The sequence below is a fragment of the Hetaerina americana genome, unplaced genomic scaffold (assembly GCF_022747635.1).
Source record: "Hetaerina americana unplaced genomic scaffold, ioHetAmer1.1.p SCAF_3, whole genome shotgun sequence".
Classification (NCBI taxonomy): Eukaryota; Metazoa; Arthropoda; class Insecta; order Odonata; family Calopterygidae; genus Hetaerina; species Hetaerina americana.
Window position 1 is genome coordinate 29,629,394 of NW_027286874.1, and position 24,749 is coordinate 29,654,142.

A 24,749-nucleotide genomic window follows, 5' to 3' on the forward strand; every position below is an offset into this window, starting at 1 on the left:
TACAGGGAAATGGGGGAGGAAGAGTCTATATGGACTGATTCGTAGTATCTATGAGGAAGGAATCTGGTCGGAAGACTTTGTGAGATCAGTGTTAGTTTCTATTCCTAAAATGGTAAAGGCTACATCATTTGAGGACTACAGGACAATAAGTTTGATATCCCACGCAGCTAAAGTTGTTCTCAGGATCATCAACAAAAGGATAAGAGTAGGGCAAATGATTACTTAGGGGATGATCGGTGTGGGTTTAGGAAGGGGAGAGGCACGAGCGATGCCATTGCAGTAATGAGATCACTAATCGATAGGAATATAGAATACAATCGGGACGTATTTCTCTATTCCGTAGATTTCGAAAAGGCGTTCCATTGGGTGGATTGGGAAAAGCTCTTAAATATACTACATAAAATAGGAATAGATTGGAAGGACAGGAGGCTAATCCGCAACCTGTACATCTCTCAGACTACTCAGGTGCGAGTGGGGAACGGAGAGTCCGATTGGGTAGTATTAGGAAGAGGTGTCCATTATCACCGGTGCTGTTCGACGTATATGTGTGTGCGTATTATAATAGAAGCATAGGAAGAACTGGAGGTAGGAATGAAAGTTGGAGGAGAATTCGTAAAATAAGTTAGGTGTGCTGATGACCAAGCTTTAGTTTGTCAGTCAGCCAAAGGGTTGCAAGCATTGCTGAGTGAATTGGAAATTCAGTTCGACAGGTATGGGAAGAGAATCAATATAATAAAACAAAGGTTGTGCGATTTTCCAGAGAGAAAAAGGCTAAGCTAAACATTAAAACAATGGGAGGGCTAAAACTAGAGCAGGTAGAACAGTTTACGTACCTCGAAAGTGTGTTGGACCAACACGGTCAAAGTAGTAGGGACGTAAGGAGAAAAATGGCGCTAGGCAAAGAGGCTTTCACAAGGAGAGAGTTGATGACACGGACGTTGAGTTAGGATGTTCAGAAAAGACTCGTAAAAACTTTTTCTGGAGCGAAGTTATGTACGCCGCGGAAACGTGGTCACTGGAGCAGGATGATAGAAGTAGATAGGAGACTTTTGAAATGTGGGTGTGGAGAAGGATAGAGGAGGTGAAATGGACCGAAATGAAAACAAATGAGGAAGTATTAGGTATGGTGGGCGAAGAGAGAGGTTTGTTGGGAGAAATCCTATGGAGGCAGGAAAAATGGATGAAGGGCGTATTGAACGGTAGTGGGGTGTTGAAGACTGTAATAGAGGGGAGAATGTTAGGCAAACAAGGAAAGGGCAGAAACTGAATAGGGATGTTTGACGGGATGAAGGAAGTATACAGAGGTATAGAGGAACTTGATGTAGAGTAGGTTGCTGGATTGTGTTTTGTTAGGAGTCACAAAATATTTATTTGGTAGTTTTGTCCATCCAAAACCTACCTTAACGGTAGATTACTTAATAATAATAAGCTGAAGCGGCAAGCACCGACGTTTTTGGAAAGCGTCTCGAAAGTAATAAAGTTATCTATTTTCACTTCGAGTGCTCCGTTGTTACGTTTACAAACAATTTAAAAGCAACCAAAAAAGGCCACATAATTAAGCTTCGCTACCATGTTCCATTTTTTTATCTATAATGGCACCCCCGATAAATATTAACTAGCGGGGTTGCTTAGGAATACATGGAATTCGCAATGTGCAGACTTCAGCTGGAAATTTAGGAGGTTCAAATTCTAGGGGCGCTCGCAATAATTTAGGGATATGGGAGAAAAGTTTTGAAAACTCACTTTGTTTCAAACGTAGTTCACTGCCTCTGCCACTTGTTCAGAGTCGACGATGAAGAAAAGACTGAGCTAGTCAACTTAGAATCAAAATTCAGTACATTAAACCATAACATTATAAGTGCATATCTGTCACATTATATTAGGCTTTTGAATTAAAATGGCAGGTGGAAGTTAACATTGATTAAACGGTTGAGGACCTATAAAATTGCTTAAATGTTTTGAAACCCTTAACTTTGTGAATTTACAGTTAAATATTTCCTCGCGCAGTATGTAATATGAACAGTACGGCAGCATAAGTTGCTGATTTGAAGGGGTTTTCAATTAAAATCAGCAAGTTAAGCTGCCGCACCCTGTATATAGTGTGAAGTTTGCATAACGTGTATTAAAAATCCCGCAAAACACTTCCCGCTAACGAAACCCCAGAAAGCTAATGAGCAATGAGCCTGCCTTCCTGCCAATTCATCTGACCTTTGTTATGCTGTGAAATCGAGTTCGTTCTAGAATTGGATCAGCTGTTGTTGCCAAGTGTCTCGTGATACGCCTCGTAATCAGAAAGCAAGCCTAAATGGGGAATAGCGACAACGATATAAGCCCAATATAAACTGCAGACTAAACGAACGAATAAAAATAGTTCGTAAACCAAAAATATAAACATTATCCAACCTTGCACCATTGTCGTTGTGAAATACTTCAGGATGTATTGCACTATTTTGACCAGAATGAAATTCTAAATTATATTTTAATCCTCTATTGGCTGATATAATTTTCGACGAGATGCTCGAAGTTTTTCAGTTCCGCTATCGTCTCAACAAAAAGTTAGGATTCCTAAGAATCTAGTGAGTGCGGCGCAGCTCTTTCCCAAGAACGCGACTGCGAATCACACGGTTGACATCCTCACCTGCAGACAGCTGAAATCACCGATTGGAGTGAATTGATAAAGTTTCTGACAATGGCATATTAATAGTAGTTGATAACACCGAGGAGAATAAAACTTAACATACTAAGAAACCATGGCCTCCCGCCGTTCAAGTGTCCTCTCAATCGGAAACAAACGAAAATTTGATGACAAGACCATTGAAATGGTTGAACTATTTACCACACTGTTGAGAAAAACTCAACACATTGCCTTTTCAAACACTATGTTTCTACCTTTAGTAAATGCGTCAGTAAACTATTGACCATTCACACGTGACCAAGATTGATAGAATTATTCATTAACGGAGGAACGAATATAGAGCCATTATGGTGTAACATTTAAAGCCTTTGCTTCTTAGTGTTCTTTCGTGATGTCAACACAAAAAAACTATAGTTGGGAACATACCTTTTGGAATACTTCAAGCCATTACACAAATATAATCAGCTAATTATCAGACTAAGTTCACAATTAGTACGTACGAAATTTCGAGATCAGGTTCGACACCAAAGAAGTTTTGGGCTCTGATATCTTGGATGAAGGGATACTTGTGCCCTTTCGACGTTTCAATGTATAAAATTGTACAACCGTTAACTTCGTAGATGTAGGCGAAGCCAACTCCGGCTTGGTTACCATTAAATAATGTTTGCTAGACCCAGCGATTTTTTACAACAAAATTTATTGTAAAAATCTATTAACCCCCAGTTTAGCCTTACCTACAAGACTTAAAAATCTTACAGGTACGAAAATTTTCGTTCTCGAGACAGCCTTCAGATCCTAGACGAGGAGCAGCTCTGCTAACTGCCTAAAAAAGAAACATTCCGTAATTTTGTTTGCAACCAATATAATGTATAAGAGTTATCACCAAGTAGTATTACACATAAATCTGGTCAAACAATTCGCCATATCCCAAAATTCCGTGGTGAGTGTTGACACCAATGGTATCATGAAAAGTGGCAACACGAGGCAAAAATTGGATGCAGCCAAGGGAGGCACATAGGCCGTAGAGAAGAGCGCGGCCAAGGTCCCTTGGACCACCCTTTCAGACACGTAAGCGCTCTAAAAAACATTCCGAGGAACTCATATCAATTCATGAGATTGTTTCTTAACTCCCGCATTGACGACACTTTCATTTAGTAGATAAGTAGTGGTGACGTGAGGTGGCAATTTTTCTAGAACTGAAGAATGGCATCTTTTCTCTCACTCGAGACTTCTCGCGTTTAGAAATGCCCGGACAGGAGACACGAGAAATTTTCTAGGCTATCACTTAAACCGGGTCAAGTAGTGAGAGGGAAATTAGCGGAGGCCTGGATTTAATTGATTTTTCGTCTTCTGACGACTTTCAGTAAAGCTATAATTAAGATTCAGTAAGTAAAAAAATTATAAGCAGTAAATTTAAGGGCACGTAAGTACAACCAGGTGTGTTCAACAATGCTTATTTAACAGATACCTATTTGGGCGGCGAAAAAAGGTAGCGCAAAAGTACTCTGAAAAGGTAAGTGGCATTAATCCAACAAATATATAAGCGAGGTAAGTAATTAACACCTACAGACGTAATACTATTTGAGACAGTGTTCTACGGTAGACGCCAATTGCCTACACGTGTCCTTCGTCGAGGAATTTCCCCACTCGAAAAGTCAAGAGTAGAAAGAGCCCCGTGTGAAGATAGCAATCTTCGACGGCGGTCAACTTTCTAGAAGAATAGTGGCCAACTTTTCAAAGCGAAAAATTTTACCCCGCACGAATTGTTCGCACATGACAGCGCCACATTGCTAGAGAGTGACATTTCAATTGTAGAACAAAGTCGGCGACTGAACTCCTACTGCTATCATTGGACTCGAGTCGCACGATATCCCGCAAAAATCAAACACGCACGCGGTCTTAGGAATCACTCAAATCTTTCAGAATTACTTGCCGCCCAGGACGGTTAAGCGATGGAGCCGGGTGAGATAAAGAAAATCCCCTTCGGAGTAACGCGTAACTCGGCACATTAGGGTTATGTAGGAGTAATTAAGACTGGCGACAAATTTATAGCTAAAATTAACAAATACTACCAGTAAAAATATTGTTAGAAAAACTAAGAAAGTAGTCACTTTAATTCCACTATAAGGATAATCCTTAAGATTTTGATAAAATGTCTTAACAATTGCATTCCTGTTTAAAAGACACTAAATTTTAAGATAATTATTTCTTTCATTGAAATTTATACATATCATAACCAGGCTTTCCTGCCTGTAATGTAATGTGAAGTTATTAAACATCAATATTAAGTTGGAAACATTAAACCATGGCATCAGTATAAAGTAACAATCACAAATGACATTTCCATCAAAAGACTGCCAAATCATCTTTTCTGAGTTTCAAAAGCAATCTTTTATTCACAATCATTAAAATCATCACAAAAGCACATAAAACCTGTACAGTAGACCAATTCCACACATTTATTTAGTGAATGTGATTCAGAAATGACTTTTTGAGTTACCCGTAGTATTCCAAAGTGGGCACATTGAAAGGGATATCACAATTATCTTCTCACAAATTTCCTACTTAATAAGACAAAATATTTTGATCATGAATTTTTAACTCGAATGACCATTTAATGAGTCAAATCAATGCCAAATTGCAACCTAATTAAACTCAATATTAATACTTTTCAACATACTGATTTAATTCAATGTAAATTTAATTAGTTTAATTAGCTGAGGTACTCCATAGATTACATGAATTGCTTTGCCATAAAATAGAACTAAGATTGAAACCCAACTGAAGTATCCGTACAAGATGAGTTTCAATGCTAACCACCATATCTGACGGCATGTAAGAGACACCCTCATTCCAGTTGGGTATACATAAGAAAAAGGTTTTAATAGTCCACACAATAGCACAACACTACACCAACTTAAGTTATAGTTCCTATTAATTGGTATATTTCAGAAAAGCCAAATAGATGGTAGTCCCAGCTAGAAGAGAATGTGCCGTTTTGTTTTTATCGGCCGTGATACTACAATTCAATCAAGTTTGTTCAATATCTCACGCACCCTTCTTCGAAATTATATCAACGAATAACACTAAATTCACATCACATAACAGCAATTAACTTATTAAAAATCAAAACTACAATGTTCTTCAATTGAATAATAAATTTTATATTCAAGTAAATATAATGGGAGTGCAATTAGGCAGTACTGGCAATCTAGGGTAAAAATAAAATTCTGCATCGACCGTTAACCCATGGAGTTCGAACCTGCACATATAAATGACCTGGGTAATTTTTGGAACAATAATTTGGAAAATAAAGGTGTCTTATATGCCGTCAAATCAAGTTGTCTGGTGGGAAATCTAGAAATTTGATTCCATTCTGCCGGCACATGGCTGAATTAAGCCTTTGTTGGAATAAATTCAGGAAAGGTCAGCATTCATCAAGCAGAATAATTTAACTTTTATATAACAGGAAACAAAAATTCAAGACAGTCCTTGACTAACTTATCCTGATGTTTGCAATGGAAATTACTGCATACTTTCATTTAGTAGGGTAGTAACATTATTAAATTCCTAACTCGTTATATAAAAAAGCATGTTTTGAAGAACAAAACATAGTAGTCCATTACAAGTAACTTTCATTACAAACAGCCCAAATCGGGTACATTGTGACGGACAATAGTGTGCCCAAAATTTAATGCACACATCTTTAGTGGTATGAATATCAATTATAATTAGAGCTGCAACATGCCATGCAACAAACAAGCATATTTGGATATTCTCCAAATACCTTAGGGTCTCAGTTAACAGTATTTATAAAATTACTCTTAGGTATTTGCCACCAATTTTCAAATATCTGACAATTTGGAATGATGCATTACTTTCTCAATTCATATGATGAACTTGGATAGAAGCAGCAAATGAGGATTTCATTAAGTACACTACAGTAATAGTGTATACGTTGACCGGTTTATAGAGAAAGAGATATCTATGAATTATTAATATTTACACTTTTTGAATATCCCATTTCATCTTAAATATTCTTTGTTTTCATTTTATGCACTTAAATATTCATTAAGGCCAATTCATGAGTAATGCTATTGTTTCTTTTGAAACGCAACCGAGGCAATAGAATGAGACAAGAATAAGCATTGCCTTCTGCTGAAGTCAAACATTATTTAGGGCAATCAACACAAGTTTTTCAGTCAATAATTTTTGAAGCATTTACAGGCTTTCTTAAGGTCAGCATAAATCATTTTATTTTTTTTCATTTCTCACATCTAGCAAAGGATACATAGTCAATGTAATTCTTTCATTACAAATATTTTTTTCAAGCCTCCATCAATGAAGATCTCAGGTTATTTTACTCTTGAGAAGTTAAGTACTTTATGTAACTATCTTCTGAAGTAACTGGCAATATAAATTTCTATGAAATGCCCTGAGGCAATCTAGTTCAATCAGAAGTTTGCAGGACATAAATTGAAAAACTTGAAACAGAAATAAACAATACAGGAAATAAAAACATCCACAGGTTTACTCACCTCAGTTACATGTAAGAACTCTAAAAGAGTACCCTTTGACTAAGGTCATTGCGCATTTCTTTAGTACAAATAGCATAGGAGCCATTTAAATAAAATTAATGCATATTATGAAAAATTTATGGAGCATGGTTATAAAAAGAGAAAAGATGGCAAAATGTCTTACCAATTGTGCTACTTCAATTTTGATTGGAAGATTTATCTCACGAAATTATTGGACATCAAACATGAATTAGTTATCTTCATTCTTTCATATTTCTTCAAAATAAATTTTACGTAAAACTTCTTAACCATGCCATAATTTAGAAAAACTTTTTCTGATGTGGAATGTAGTAATCACATGAACAGACCTAGAGAATAATCAATGGATATTTAATCCTTATTAATGAATTACCTGATAAAATTACTTATGCCATGATAATATACCCTGAAACAAAATGTAAGTTGTTCTACCCAGAATCAGAACAGAGACTGTTAAAGGACACCTCAGCTGAGGAAAATTAGTTGAATATGAGTCACTACGGAAAATTAGTCACATGTGATACACTAAGGAAAAGTAGTTTAAAAAGAAACTAGGAAACTCATGAAGTAACCTCTTTGATCTTTTTCTAAGATTGAAGCAAACATCAGAATGCTCTCTTGAATGAAGGAAAAGAAACAAGATCTAAATAAATGAAATTTGATCCTCATCTTTTTTCACTAAGGCTAATTAATCACAAGTAAAAATCATTCCTTTCTGGCAACAAAAACAACTTCTACGGTGAATAACACTTATGTAAACTATGCAGTGAAAACACTGAAATGGCAAACTTCAACTCGACCAAATGTACGAACATCCATCTTTTTAAGTACCATTTACCGACTGATTGATAAATGTTTGATTTGATCACAGGTTATAACAGAAATACTGCTGAAATATTAGTGGAATAAATAATGTACTAAAAAAAAGCAAAGTCAATCCAATTTCACACACCAATTGTTATGTCCTCCACAAAAAAATCTAAAATGACAATGAGAGGGAAACATTTTGTTTCATTTCTATTTATTCAGCAATGCAAATATTGCTTTATTTCTTAGAAAACTGCTTTTCAATGTGAGAGCAGAACTAATTCATTGAGACAGTGTGGACAGACACATGAGCATTCATACACATGCACACACACACATCCACTCCATTGCAAACATACCTCCACCGCATATAATTGTTGGCACCCTTACATTATTGAGAGGATAAACATGTACCATCCGCATATATAAATTGTTTACAAAAGTTAACGACAAGAAGTAAATAAAGTATCGGCAAACACTAAAACATGGGAGGAATAAACTTTGTGTAACTGCACTGCAACACACAGTATTTTAACTGGATCCCACCATTAGTGAATTGAATATAGTGGTTGTTGCCAGTAATTTACACGAAAAATTGTATAACTTCTATCCATTCATCGCAATTTAATTTTTCATAACAATAAGGACAACTGTGATAAGAACATCACCAACACCAGTACTTGTATTAAACAACGGCTCTTAAGTTTGAATGTCAGATGTTTAAAAAAATAACAAAATCTCAGAATTACAATCAAGATCAATTTAATTTTTTTTTGTTCTTTACTCATCATGTAATTGGAAAAGGCATGAACAAATTCAAACCCCTTTCCTTATCATGAAATTGAAAGTTGCATGAACAAATCCAAATCCCTGTCCATAAAGAACAGTTAAAACCGTTATGAGTCAGTGAAGGAGAGAGAGCGTGTGCAAGGTAAGACCAATAGTAGGCAACTGCTCATCCATCTTCCCAGTTCAAAGTGCACTCAACGTTTCAAAAATAAATCACTTTAGTGGCAAAAACGTACTACAACCCTCCAGTGGCCAGTGGAGGGAGGAGTACTCCCTGGACAACTGTCACTGCTCAGTAACCAAACCCCTGTCTGCCACCTGTCCATCGGAGAGCCTGAAATGCCCACCCATCTCCCCAACCCACTAGAGACCCCAATCTGTTCATAAGTCTCTAGTCCTCAGACTTCACTTCCACTTCAATTGGAGTCTCACCAGCAACAACCTTCTCGGCCTTCTTCTTCTTCTTTTTCCCTGCCTTTGGGTTGGCTGAGGTGTACAGAAGTTGCTGTAAATATAAGAAATATTCATGACAGCAGTGCTAACTCATTTTAAGATATAATACACACACCTTTCGAGAGTCATCAAGATAAGATCTCAGACACCATCATTGTATCTTTCTAACATGAATTAGTCCTATATTTTAACTAAAATGAGCATTGAAAACTAAAATTTATGTAAAATGGAGAGGACATTTGCAAAATATAGTCAATACAGTGAAAACACAGTGTAACAGAAGCTTACAATCCCTAAATAATCATTCACTCTATCAAATGCCCTTTATTACCAATGGCAATTTTATGATCAATTCCTAATACTTTTACGAGAGATTCCAAATACTTGTAGGACGTCAATGTATTTTTCATCTTAGGTATTAAGATGTCAAATAGGATACAAATAATTTGCTGTAGATTTTTATGACTACACATTGACACATTGTAAAAAATGTATACATGTTTTCGTGGCCACTTCAGCGACTGCACTAGTTTAGACTGGTATGAACATACATGTGTCGTTCAATACGTTCTTAGGAAAAATAAGATAATATTTTGACTGATTTAAAAAAAAATCCTTTTGGCTCAGAAAACTTTTCCTAGCCTTTCTCCAACTTTTTTAAGCCATCTGAAAAGCTCCTCAAAATGGGAATCTGTGTTAGCAGTGACCATCTTTTGACAAGACTTGTTTACCATTGCATTTTTTTCAAGTTTGGAAAAACATTGATCGAGTTGTTACAACTGTTGAACTTGATATAGGACACGTCAGGGTATAGTAACAAAATACATACAATTGATACAAGACACATGCCAGGCATTAATAAGAAATTCAGCATTGAATAAAACATTTTTAATTTTAAGAACCTAAGCTAATTGACTTTAAATGCAGCCACACTGTTTTGGGTCTTAATCTCAGCTAGGAGTTTACTATAAAGTTGAAGGCCTATCAAATTTGGACCAGCACTTGCATTATTTGGGTGTACAAATTTAGTAGAGGTTTGGGGTTCGTCAAATAAAAAATTACACAGCATTTAATAGGATCATCATTCTGCTCAGAAATTCTTGATTCCCATTTCATAATTTCCAATTAAATCCAAATATCCACCCCAATCCCTATTTTTTCTAAAATATTTGAAGAATTTTAGTCATTCCGAACAAAATCCAACATTATAAATTCTAATTCCTAACATTATAACAATCATCCCAGAATATTATTATCATAGGATATTAAGGACTGAAGACATGCAAAATATACATTTAAATACATGAAGGCAATAATAACTCTAAAAGACTGAAGTCGAAACATTACACATGATTGATTTCCACATTTTTCGGGCTGCGTCCGCGTATGTCGTTTAAAAGTACAACAGTTTCGCCAGCTATCCTGCTGGCGTCCTCAGGTCAAGGATGAAAAGAAGCTTGTTGTCCCGTCTTATATAGGAAAAATCCGGCGCCAATACCGGGAAATTTCTTGGCCAATCAGGGAACGTCCTCATATTTGCGCGGGATTATTCGTTTCCACGCACTGTGGAGTGGATATCCATCCTCTCTGTTAAAATTTTTTGGCCTTTTAACGATTTCAATGGCCTCTCTGATTATTCTCTGGAAGTATTTTCCTTCTTTCGCTATTATTTTAGCGTCGTCGAAGAGAATAGAGTGTCCAGGTTCACTCCAGGCGTGCTCAGCGATGGCCGATGCTCTAAACTGTTTGGCCTTGGTTGCCCTCTGGTGTTCACTCATGCGTGTTTTCAGCGCTCTGCACGTTTCACCGATGTACCATTTGCCACAGGAGCATGGCACTTGGTACACGCCTTCTGATATTAACGGTGAAATTCCATCCTTGGGTCCGGGTAGGGTGTCAGCTATCTTGGTGACGCAGTTGAATCTGGTCACCACATCATGTTTCCTTAAAGCCCTCGCGATTCTTTCCGAAGTCCCTGCGATGAAGGGGATGGTGACGTAAGCCTTCGGACGTGGTCTGGAGTCTTCCTCTCTGTCAGGAACAGCGGTGGTTTGTCTCTTCTTTTCTTCCTTCTCGGCCCTTTTTTGGATCATATGAGCGCTGTATCCATTCCTTTGCAGGGCATTTGTCAAGTGTTTCTTCTCGTTGGCAATAGAATCGGAGTCACATATTTTATATGCTCGGTTGACAAGTGTGTCTACCAGTGAGGTCTTCTGACTGGGATGGTGGTGCGATGCAGCATTAAGGTAGCGGTCGGTGTGAGTAGGCTTCCTGTATACTCTGTGTCCAAGCCTCCCATTCCCTGTATTTCTCTTCACCATGACGTCCAAGAAGGGCAGTTGATGATCCCAGTCAGAAGACCTCACTGGTAGACACACTTGTCAACCGAGCATATAAAATATGTGACTCCGATTCTATTGCCAACGAGAAGAAACACTTGACAAATGCCCTGCAAAGGAATGGATACAGCGCTCATATGATCCAAAAAAGGGCCGAGAAGGAAGAAAAGAAGAGACAAACCACCGCTGTTCCTGACAGAGAGGAAGACTCCAGACCACGTCCGAAGGCTTACGTCACCATCCCCTTCATCGCAGGGACTTCGGAAAGAATCGCGAGGGCTTTAAGGAAACATGATGTGGTGACCAGATTCAACTGCGTCACCAAGATAGCTGACACCCTACCCGGACCCAAGGATGGAATTTCACCGTTAATATCAGAAGGCGTGTACCAAGTGCCATGCTCCTGTGGCAAATGGTACATCGGTGAAACGTGCAGAGCGCTGAAAACACGCATGAGTGAACACCAGAGGGCAACCAAGGCCAAACAGTTTAGAGCATCGGCCATCGCTGAGCACGCCTGGAGTGAACCTGGACACTCTATTCTCTTCGACGACGCTAAAATAATAGCGAAAGAAGGAAAATACTTCCAGAGAATAATCAGAGAGGCCATTGAAATCGTTAAAAGGCCAAAAAATTTTAACAGAGAGGATGGATATCCACTCCACAGTGCGTGGAAACGAATAATCCCGCGCAAATATGAGGACGTTCCCTGATTGGCCAAGAAATTTCCCGGTATTGGCGCCGGATTTTTCCTATATAAGACGGGACAACAAGCTTCTTTTCATCCTTGACCTGAGGACGCCAGCAGGATAGCTGGCGAAACTGTTGTACTTTTAAACGACATACGCGGACGCAGCCCGAAAAATGTGGAAATCACCTACTCATCGCCGCGGAAACCTTCGAACGAACATTACACATGATTAACTGGGTGTTATGACTGATTCTGGACTTTTATGTATTGGTCCATACTCATATTTGCCCATAGTCATGCCAAGAAAGGAAACATTGTTTACAAAAGATGTTTAAAAAGATTTAAATAGTGATAGCCAATAATTATTTTGAAACCATTCCTCAAGGAAGGAATTTAAACTGATAAAAGCAAAAATATGCAAAAATTACTATCATATTTTGGAGATATTTTTGAAGATGTTTGCTGAAGCATTCCGGTCATTCACATGGGCAACAAATTATGTTGATAAATATACATTAGACATACATGGACTTTTAAAAAGGGTAACATAAGAAATAGTAGTAATGATGAGTACACAGGTATATTTTTCTAACGAACTTTGTATACTCTCATTGTAATTTCCTAAACCTCATGGGAAGTTACGAAGGATGCCTTCCAATATATTTTCAATAAAATTTTGCAATGGACAGACCTGCAGTTCTCAACACTTTAACAGTTTCACTCCAAGACTACTCTCTCCAGGGAGATAATTTTTTCCATGAGCCATTTAAAAGCAGAAAGGCTGATAAATAAGAGAAACAGCATATGCTCCACAGTTTCCAATTGCCACTTTTTTTTTTAAATTGGCAGCTTTACTTTACTCTTTCAAAACATCTTACGGAACTCTTGCATAAGTAACATTCTGAATGTTATAGCTTCCGTGTCATCCTCTTTCCATATCAATGCCAGTCCACCATATCTTCCAGCCCAACACCATGTATTACTTCTCTAATGCTAATAATTGCATCATGAGCAATCTTTCCAAAGCAATCTTGCAATTACTTTTATCCTTCATATAAACAACTACATACATTATATGATTACTCTGCTGTCATGAAATTATTACTAAATAGAGGTTTAATCAACAAATCTAAGTTTAATAGAATGGAAATCAGATAGAAAAATATTAACAATAGTAAGAACTACATCAAGTACACAATATTCAAAATAAAATTAATTGAAACTTCTTTTAAATTTTTAAATAAAAATAAATGCTATCCTTTTATTCATTATGATACAATGCATACCCATGTGAAACAATGAATTTTTCCAGAGGCTCAAATTTAAGCTGATGGGTGATTTTTTTAAATTGAATTTGGAACAAAAAACATTGAATCATATTCAATTGACAATATACCACAAGGAGAGATTTATACTATACTTGCCTTCAACTCAGGATCCTCCACACTGCATTCCGATTCATAAAACTCTATATCAAAGGGTAAGCCAGTTATCTTGTGTGTACCATTGGGCATTAACAACACAGTGAACTTGAACTGTGCTACATACTCTCCTGAAATAACCATAATGGACACATTATCAGTATCAATTTAAGTAGCACAAAAACTTAAGGGATTGAATAAAGGGATCAGGGTTACGATAGAGTTATGAAAAATCCCACAAAGAATATTGCTTAAAGTATAGAAGAAAAAGTCAAATAAGTGAAAATACAGCAACAGTACAAGGACTGGCCATTCACAAGTCACATGCAAGAAAACAAAGCAGACAAAGTCGGTCTGTTACTATAAATGCCGAGGCCATAAAGCTGTATTCAGCATCACAAACATGCGAAGAAATTCCATAAGTTTCGTGGTGATCTCAAACTCTTAGCAAACTTAAGTTTCAACTTTCATCATTAGTTGGGCACCCTCATCCTATTCTCCTTCCACTATACATAATGCTACTTATGTAAGTAGCTCACCTGATTTTTCATAGATGACTTGGAATGGGTCAATAAGCTTATGATTGACACATTCAACCACACCCATCTTAGCTTTCTTCTGGTCCTCAAAAACTCTCAAGTTGAAAGGCATGTTACCATACTTGTGAGTTACCTCACTATAGAAGGCACGTGAGGTTTTAAGCTTCAACATATATGTGTCCTCTGTTTTCTTGTAAATGGTAACCCTTGTATCCATTTCTCTACCCTGTAAGGAAAATGTACACAAATATTGCAGCTTAATTACATTAATAAAATGACTTTTAGACTTAAGGATATCTCTCGCATATTTCTCTGTAATGCAAGAGAAAAATGTATGCATGTAAGTAGCTATTTATAATTAAAAAATTACTTTTTTAATAAAGTTGTACGGTGCAGTTCATAGCTGATCACTATATATATGACAGATGGTATCTGGATCATGTTTTTAATTTCTACCAACTTCATACCTTTACTTATTTACTACATAAACTTGGAACTTATTGCACAATTGCGGAAAATGAACCCTAACCAAGTGGCAAGCCAGTAAACCTTAATTCACACATTCACCATGGTAAATGCCACCACTTTTAACACTGATGACCCTATTGTCAAAATCCAAATTCTACATTAAGCCAGTTTCTTAGGAGGCCTTTAAATTATTTCCACAGATACACTTCTAAAAATGTTATCTTTAAAGATGAAAAAAGCAGTTCTTACCACACCCTCGCCAGTACTGATAAGGACGTCCATAGCATATACTTCATAAGTATTGAAATCAAAGCGCTCGTATTCCTTTTTCTGAGCATCAATAGGATTCTGAATAATTGTCTTTTCACCATCAATCTTGAACTGCTTTAGTTGGTGACTCAGTATGCCTTCCATTGGTTTGCATTTGTATGCTTCTGATATTTTTTGGACGGCTTCTGTGATTGCATAAGCCTGAAAAGAATTTAAAGTTAAAAAGTAGCAGAAAAAAATTTCTAGCATGTTAAAAAAAACTAGCCAAACTGCCCGATCAATTTTCACTTCATACGCACAAGGTAAATTTTTTCACAAATATTTATTAGGTGATTTTAACTACAACTTAACTAAGAAAACCTGAAATTAGTAAGAGAATGAAGGTTAACAGAGTGCAATTGGCACATGGGACTAAAGATTTTTTGAATGAACATGCTAAAAACCATTATACTCCAGATGCCACTACTTAGAATATCAGCGTAATTACTTATACATGTACTATTTCTCTGGAAACTGCAGATTTTCCAGCAAACATTTTAAGAAAACTTTTTCAAATTTCCATGGAAAAACTTTTATAATTTCAATGTCTTTCTCTTTTTGTGCGGATACTCATGCAAATACTTCAATGTGATGTACTCTTTTTTCAATATTAAGCCTGTAACTTTTAACTAACTCTTGTAATTTCAAATCAGTCATGGATGAGCGATTACCGCATAACTTTGGATTTACAGGTCACATAAAGAAAAACTATTAAGGCCCAAATAAGATGCATCCCATAATACTGTTAACTGAAAGAAATATTACGTCAAAGTATCCACACACAGAGGAGAAAGAAATGAGACTTTTTTTTACAATAATTTTCCATTTTACAAGATACAAGAAATGACAAAGAATATGAACAACAGAAAGATTCAAAACCTGCAAATATACAAATACATGGGAATTAATACTGAAAAGAACATTTCATAACCAAATACAACACTCAACTGTATCTTTTTGATTAGAAGTGACCCTGGATCCAAGCTGAATTCCTAAAAACTCATTATTTTGCAAATAAGCTTTTTATAAAGAATTTAGGCAAGCCTGAGTAACATAGAATATGTCACATTGCAAATTTGCGCTTAGGTTGAGTGGAAAATAATCATAACACTATCAAGGGTAACAATATAAGTACCTTTTTAAAACATGAAGATATCTTTTAACTTCTACATCCTTTTTATTACCCAAACCAGTAGGAATACGCATACAGTCAGCTGATTACTTATTGTTACCTCTTATAGTGGTAGGACCACCTGGGGGCATTTAATATTTCACCCTGCAGGTTAACTATTCTTGAGGAAATTCAACCATTTTTGTGAGCAAGTCAAAGGCAGAAGGATTCGTGGCTGAGGAATACATTTAATTCTAACCAGTTTCCCAATGCTACCATTATTTTAGCCCAGCAGGGGTGGATATTCTATCTTTGAAGGACTCCTACAAAACATACTTGATGAAAATAATGAATGCCATTGGTTCGCATCTCCTCTATTCTCATTGTACTAGTACTACAATTCTACATACAATTCAAATCTTACACTAAGTTTTCTTATCATCACCTATCAAACGATTCACTTTCCAATTCATCAGGTAGTTTTGTGAAACTAACCTGATTATTCAATTTCCAACTTTGCACAAAGCGCTGTGGAATCACCCCAAATATATGCTACCAAAATTCTCAAGTTGAACAATGATTTTTCAATGAACTATCAGTGAATATGTTCAGTAAATATTGTTAATATATGCAATCTTAATATATATATATATATTGTGATTAGTGATAGCGGCTTAAACAACAGATATCCAATTAAAATTAAAACTGGTATTCTTTATAAACCTAAGTCTTACAACAATGTCTAACAAGCTAAATAACAAAATAAACTGAAGAATTTTCTCTTAGGTCCAAACTTAAACAGATGGGTGACCTTCCCAAAATAAATTACAGCAAAAAATGTCTGTCCGTATTCAGACAGATACAGTATGCATTATATAATTATTACAGTAGCCATGTGCTACACCAGCAGATATCCACTAATGAACATGTTCACTATCAAAACATCAAAAATTCTCTCAGTTTTCCAGGAAATCTTTTCAGTCCCCCATGACGTCACCAAAGCCCTATGTGTGAATAATTAAGGTACCAGTAATGACATGGAAAAATTACTATTATTGTGATTCCAGGGCATAGAATAATACCTTCATGTATGCTACGTAGAAACATATACGACGAAATAAAGACTATACGGTTAACTTAATCCTAAAAAGAAATTCTCCTGTAATCACAAGTTCTTGACAGTAGAAATTTCGTTTGAGGAACATGGACTTGGCGACTACCTCTCCCTGCATTCAGCAAGTTTTTAGATGATGCATTCTTCTACCCAAAAAATATTTTCTGCGAGTCAAAGTTTGGTGACGCTCAAAACAAAAGTCACAAATACACAAGTATCACAGTAAAATGAAGATGTGGAGAAAATAAACAGTTTTGGTCCAAATTTTTACTTGAAGCATGAATCGGTGCATCCATTTTTGTAACCAGAATGCAATTCCTCAAAATAGAGCCAAGGGAAAGAAAAAAATAGATAACTAGATACAAATTAGTAGCATCACTCAAATGTATGAATAGGAAATAACAGAGAGCTTTCCTTCATAAAATGTGTGACAGATTTCTTCAGAACATCCCTAAATTTCCCATTTTCAATGAGTGAAATTCCCAGTTTTTCAGGTTGGTGGGTGTCCTGCCTCATTTCCAGTGTTTCCTCACGTAACCTATCCAGAAATCCTTGAAGAAATATTGGGTATTCAGCCAGCAATATTGAATTTTTTAAAAATTGCATAATACAAATTTCAAATTATGCCAGAACAAAATAATGAAGTTTTACTACTCTAAAAATCTAAGTCTAAGAAAAAGCAAACATTTTTGGCAGCCAGTTTTTGCCATAGCAATAGGAGGGAGGATAAAAACTAGAAATAAGTTTCCTAATTTAACGTATTTCTTTAAATTTAAATATGGTGCTCATCACTTGCTTTGGATCCTGCACTTTATAAATTTGCTTTTAAGTAAAAAATTATGGTAAATTCTCTAATAACCCTCTTGACTCGTTACTTAGAGCTATTGCTCTCCCATGGCATAAAGCTTTTTGCATATAAATTAATGCAAAATACAATTTTACGTAAATACCATGCTGAAAAAAAATAAATTATTCAAGTTTATTACAAAAAAATTATATTGTCATCGTTTAAGGCTCATGGATTACATTCACCTTTTCTCTTATCATAGAATGAATTAACCAGGAATGCGAGCTCTAATTCTAAAAGCAAAATAGAATCGAAATAAATAGTTTATTATTTAAGCTACACACCAATTCCTTTTTAACTAGAAAGCTGGGTAAAGACATTTGTATTTGCAGATGCTTCATATTTAATCAAATTGACACTAAAAATTATAATTACATAAACTTCTGCCACGCATTGCTACTTCCTTATTAAGGCGATGCCTTGTACCCAGGGTACAATGCGTTTCCTGTGTTCTACATATCACATTTAGCCTGCTGTTTTGGACTTAACACTGCTTGAAGACTCGTGGACTTCCTAAATGGTAAACTAGCAGAGGTTTAATTTCCAATTTGCCATTTGCACAAAATAGCAGCGTGAGATGGCCTTTCATTGCCTTGTGGCCAGACAATGCATTATCTTCCACTGTCACTCGTGGAAATGTTTGCTTGAACATCTTCTTCCAGAATAGACCGATCTCATCACAATTGAAATCTTTTCAAGCCAGTAACCCTCAGATTCTACGAATTATTTTAAATCACTGATGAATTCCTCCACTTTCTTTCACTCAGAACTTGCGGCTACACCAAGCCTTACAATGCCAATTCTCCTTGCAAACTTCTAGAAGGATGAATGGCTCCCCTTAAATACTACTTCAGCTTTTGATGATCCTGACATCTTACGAAGTCGGTGAAAATCACTTACCCCTTATCACAAATGATATTATTGTTCATCTTATTGCAATTGCTTACCCATGTGAGAAGCAACCTTTCAACAAAGTATAGAATAAATGCTTGTGGCATTCTGTTCTTGTCACTCTCTAAGAAGCATTTATCTCCTAACTTTGTCCTTGCTCTTGAATAAAATAAAAATCGCTGATGGTGACTGATTGTTGATATGCATACTAGATCAGCCCCGCTTGCACCTTGCCACCAATTTTCACCACCATTATTGCTTACTTGCCACAATTATTTTAATTCTTTTGTGGCTTTCTTCTCGCAGATTTTTTTTGGGGGTCATTTTTAAAACTATGCACAAAATATTATTAAACTTTGCACCAGAGAATGACTAATGGTAAGTCAGAAACGCAGTTTGGGAAAAAACAGTGATCACTAGCGACAATAAGATGTAAGCCGAACGAGTGCTTAATACAAACTCAAGCAGCAGGCAGGCAATCATTCCAGGAATTCCCCTTTTCTTGCCACTCATTATTCAAGAAGTCACTCCATATGCGAGTTGATTTTTGGGACCAACAGTTTTGTTTGTAATGCGAATTACTAGCCATGCGAAATGCTCCTTAGGCAAGATTACCCTAAACATTGTGTGTAAAAAGTTTTGGAAAAATAATTTTATTTCAGACATCACTAAAATGCCTCAAAATTCTTCTACGTGCATCCATTGAGCATCAACACACTTTTGCCAGCGGCTTTTCCACAACTTGAAGGTTCCCTAAGAGGCAGATTCCTGAAGGTCCTTAAGGGTATGCATGCAAGCTTAATTGTTGGCACTCAGGGTCCCATGGTGGTCCTTTGAGGGAGGATTTCTTTTTTTTGATTAGGAAATAGTCTGCTGGTGCCAAGTCAGAACTGTAAGGGGGTTGGGGAATCATCACATTGCTGTTTCAGAAGGCCTTCGCAAGCAAACACACTGCTCTTGGTTGTCCTTCAAGACCCTTGAGATGAGTTTAGCTCAGGTGTTTGGTATCTTGCGCATATTTTCTGTGATAATGGTGGGCACTGTCATCTTACCAATACCAATACGATCTACGATCATGCGTACACTTCACTGATGGTCTGAATTCAGCTCTTCATGCACATGTCAGGAAAAATTTGCAAACCAATACTTTTTACACAAACCTTGTATTTTATCTCTCATTAAATATTTAACATAATGATCACTCTAATAAAATTTTTCTTTCAGTAATGCTTTTCAACCTTTTAATTTTGTAATTGAGGAAATTTTTAGGGTAAGTACTCATGGGTGACCTTTAATAAAAGTTTTTTTTAAATCACCATTTCTTTGTCAAATCAAATAATTGAAAATAATTTTAATGTATGATTGTTCAGATCTTTTCCATAATGTTCATCCTTTTGGAAAAGAAGTTCATTAAGAAGATGCCACTTTTATTTTCAAAAACAAATTCTAATATTGACTTTAGGAAGGGAGTTACTTAATTTATAGGTGCCTTAACGACAGGTCATTTACACCTTACCGTGTCTAGCAAACATTATTTCAAGCAAAAAAAGGAAATGAGATGTAGAATATGCTTATACCTTTGATGATGCACCCAGCTAATTAGTATTTTCCAATGAAATTTAAGGTTAAACTAAGGTAAGGTACTAGGTACAGACTAAGGCAAAACGTATTACATGAGCCAGAGCAGGCCAGATTTATTCCAAAACAAGATTACCTAAGATATGACCTTAGGATTATCACTAAGAATAATGTTAAGTTCTCACTAATTTTTTAAATTTGTGTAACGCCTTGTATTTTTTACACATGTAGTCAGAAGAGAATTGCAGACCAAGTACCATAGTTCTAATTTCTATTCCGTGCAGAGAAAAGAATCAGGGCACATTGCACTATCATCAGGTTGGTGATGACAACTTCTCGCTGACCTTATATGATGGAAGACACCCGCGGTGAAACTATGGGCTTTACAGCTAGAAGCTTATTATTTAGGGCATGGCATGTGCTCCACTCAGCCACCCATAACTCTTTAGCTTAATTCTTAGATCTTGTGCTGCTATGGATTGTGACTGCAAATGCCACATTTTATGCTTTTTTGCAGCCATATTGGTCACCTCATTTCCTACAATTCCAGCTTGTCCTGGAAATCCACAGGACTAATGTTTTAACATTCCAACATCCTAATTCTAAGAGAGTTGACAATCCTGCGCTGTAGGGTTTCAGGGGGAATATCTAGAAATGGATAGCAATGCACTAAATGAATCTGAGAAGATGAGAGAGCATGTGTTACTGCAATTGATTTTGAAAGGGGCTGGTTTAATTATGAATAGTTCAGCTGTGAAATTGCTTCCAAGGGAATACCAAATAGTGCCGTGATAAGTGGAACTTATTGCACACACAGTTCCACCTGCTGATTTTGAACCATCCATATGAATTGCTGAAACATTATTAGTGTGCCAGCTAAGCAAATCATCAAATCTTTGCTGGTACTCCACTGCAGTGATTTCCTGAGGCATACACCTGGATTACCCTTGGAGTTTCAACAAAGCTAAATCAGCTTTCAAAATAAAATTAAAACAAATTCTGAGCAGCTAAATAACCCTTTGACATCCCTGAAACTAATCTAAAAGCTGAGGCTTAAAAGTGATATTAAAACATGGGTGAGAAGTCATAGACAAAAGCTTGGCTTAGCATAATTACATAATGACATTTCTTCGAATGCCCAGGGGTAGCTCACGGGATTCCGATTATGAACTCAGGACCATGGTGGTCCTGAATGCCTCTGCCACCCATCATATTTCCTTATTGTGTATCAATATTAAACAAGATCTAATGTTAAGACTATGAATACATGAGTTTTAATGCCTTCCTGTAGGAGATTTATAAATTGAAACAATATGAATTAAGGAAGGAATGATTCTACTAAAAGACATCCTTGCAACTTGACTTTTTAATTCTGAAATTGTTGCATTGAATTATCAAGCAAATTAAAAAATAATTTAGGTGTGAGAATTGAATACCAAATAATTATTTCCTCTATTTAAAATTTTCAAAAAATCACTTCAACTAACTCTTTAAGGCAAATAGCTGAATTATCTGGGCAAAAACTGCAGACAATAACTAGGTAATATGTAATAAATACAAAATTATGCATGGAATCAAATTGTTTAATAGTACCTTGTGGCTCCTCAAATGATGAAAATTATATCAGTTAAACTTAAGTAGGTCAAAATTGTGTTCATACATGTTTACATGAAAATTTTTGTTTTAACCCATATGGTAAACCATTTAGTAAAATATGGCCAATCCTTAGAAGTTAATGCTGAATTTATTCACAACAAAGATAGTGCGGTGTATTCAATCTAAAGACACTCAATATTAAATGCAGCCTCAATTATTACAAGCAATTTGCTACTTTTAATTCAAAAATAGCAGGTTCTAACTCTACCTTCACCAACTTGGAATGAAAAATCAATTGGTAAAATTGAATAAGTATCTCCATGACGTTATTGAGCACCTTGTCACCCAACTTAAATGAGCAGCAGAAATATTTACTTTTAACTTAGGCTGCCCATACTTCGTAAGCGAGGTTTTAAGCATATTTTGTGAGTGCCAAGTTAGGGGATCTATACAAAGACTGGGAATATATTTTGCTTCGAATATACTTCCATCCCTATGACACTTTTTTAAATTTCTTTACATTCATGCTTCTGATAATATTTAAAATGCCAAAAATAGGAAGCTGGTTTCATTTAAATGTACATAAAACCAAAAAAATCCCACTTTAAACGATTGTATAAATCTTTGCTTAGCACTTTGCTTGCTCAAAATACTACTACACAATTTAAACACACCAAAGTAGGGCAATCTCAATCATCCAAGGAAAATTATACGGACTTCGTCATTAATGACACAGACAAAGTGTGGCACAACTAGAATTTTAGAAGACAAGAGAGGTATTAATATTTTAAATATTTTTTGCATTGAAGTTCTTAAATACAAACTCTGGAGGCGTGACTTAGAACCTTAGGAAACTTCTTATTCCAACACTTCCATGCAACACCAGGAATTGCCATTCGGGGCAAATGCATTAATAGGAGAATATAACTCAAAACAAATACATGACGCAAAATATAAGCAAAATTAGAAAAGTCCGTCTGAGCTATTTAGAAACGGCTTTGAGAGTAAAATGAAATACTCGGATCAGATTATCTCCGCAGTATCACCTCATCTCCCAGACGGATACAGGATAATAATGCATTAATAAATTCAAATATCTTTTAAGACAAAAAAATCACCTCATTTCCAGGTTTCAGGAGCCTAAGGGCAGCTTGAGACGCTAAATGAGCTGCCATGACCACATCAGCTTTGCGTCCTTCTACTTTGTTTGTCTTAGATGCACCAACAACGATAGTGTGAGCAACTACAGCAATGAAACCATCCACATGTGCTCCGAGGTCTCTACAAATTGTAAGAAAAACCAAATGTTACGATATCAGGATCCAACAATTCAAATACACATTCGAATTACAAGGATTAAGATCCTAAGCGGATTTCAACAGCATATTACTTACATTTTAACGACATCTCCGTTCTTAATAATATAATCAGGTTCATTTACCATGGGCGAAAAGTGACAAATACAATTATTTACTGAAATGCATGTTGGGAAGGCTATACCTGAAAGAAATGCAAATACATGGATATTTGACAAAACTACAGACCTTGCGTAATTGGACAAAAACATAAACAAAGCAAATATACACTCGGGAATGTACCTTTCTTAAGCTCTTTTTCTTTCTTAAACACTTTACTTGTCTCATCTACAATCAAAGAATCTCCATGTTCACATATATCTCGAACAGAAGCTCCTTCGATACACCTAGATATAACCTGCTTGAGAACCCCTGAAAGTAAAATGGTAATTCCTCACATTTATGATACACATGGCACACGCCAACGCCGGGTAAAATGCTCATCCATATGGCAACACCAACAATGTTCATTAATTTTTCGACGACTAAATTAATACATTTCATTACAGCATATTATCTCTCAACTTCTACTAACGATTTACGATATCCCCAGCCATTTTATACTTGGTAACCACCAAGTCCTCCGCGATCGTTTTTTCCACATCTTCCTTGTCCGCCATGTCTTCTTCCCACAGCTGATATCACGTGACACAAGAGCGGGAAAGAGCAGAAAAGTAGCGACAAGAAGCGGCGAAATGAGTAAAAAACTAAACCACGCAATTTGAAACCAAACCTTACGACGTCTCTTGACTAGTAAGAAAAGTCAAGAAGCAAGTGCTAACGTAAGTCGTTAGCGTCATTCGTTTATCGCTCACGGGAGAAGAGAGGTATTTCATATTATACGTATATAAAGGTTAATGTAACTTATGAAATCAGCTAGATGCTGACCTACAGTATTGATTGAAGTGTGCAAACGTAATATAAATGTGAATCTTATCTTCACATTAACGTTGATTTGAAAATCACTGAAACAATGTGCACTGAATTATGTTATTTAAGTTCAGAAGTATCACAATTGAAAAGTTAATGCGTGACTAGTTGATTCAAACAAATTTTAGTAAGGGTGTACAGTATATTTGTCCTTCCTAAAAAGTGAGTGGTCACAGTGCAGTAAGATTACATTTTTTGTGCCTGATTTTCCTATTCTAAAACTACCATAAATTTGTTGAATATTGAACAATGGGCTCACTCAAATTCGACCCAAAAGCGCCTTAGCCCATCTAGCCCCGAAGTTTAGCCCAAAGAACAAA

The 24,749-nt window shown here is 36.2% G+C and overlaps 1 protein-coding gene across 1 annotated transcript; it reads right to left on the reverse strand.

Moving 5' to 3' along the window:
- Positions 1–8,743: 8,743 nt before the first annotated feature.
- LOC139690117 (proliferation-associated protein 2G4) lies at positions 8,744–24,122 on the reverse strand. The gene is made up of 8 exons (XM_071587357.1): positions 24,035–24,122; positions 23,743–23,871; positions 23,539–23,644; positions 23,263–23,425; positions 14,948–15,169; positions 14,231–14,456; positions 13,695–13,822; positions 8,744–9,292 (listed from the first exon to the last, which is right to left on the reverse strand). Exons 1-8 carry the CDS (start codon positions 24,117–24,119, stop codon positions 9,179–9,181), a joined length of 1,173 nt encoding a protein of 390 aa, XP_071443458.1. The 5' UTR covers positions 24,120–24,122; the 3' UTR covers positions 8,744–9,178.
- Positions 24,123–24,749: the final 627 nt, after the last annotated feature.

Bases quoted from the DNA above. Each gene is read 5' to 3' on its own strand.
- LOC139690117 (XM_071587357.1), bottom strand. From the start codon at position 24,119: ATGGCGGACAAGGAAGATGTGGAAAAAACGATCGCGGAGGACTTGGTG. The intron at 14,457-14,947 runs GTAAGAACTGCT...TTTTCCTTACAG, and splicing joins TCAGTACTGGCGAGGGTGTG to GGTAGAGAAATGGATACAAG. The intron at 13,823-14,230 runs GTGAGCTACTTA...TGGTTATTTCAG, and splicing joins AGTCATCTATGAAAAATCAG to GAGAGTATGTAGCACAGTTC.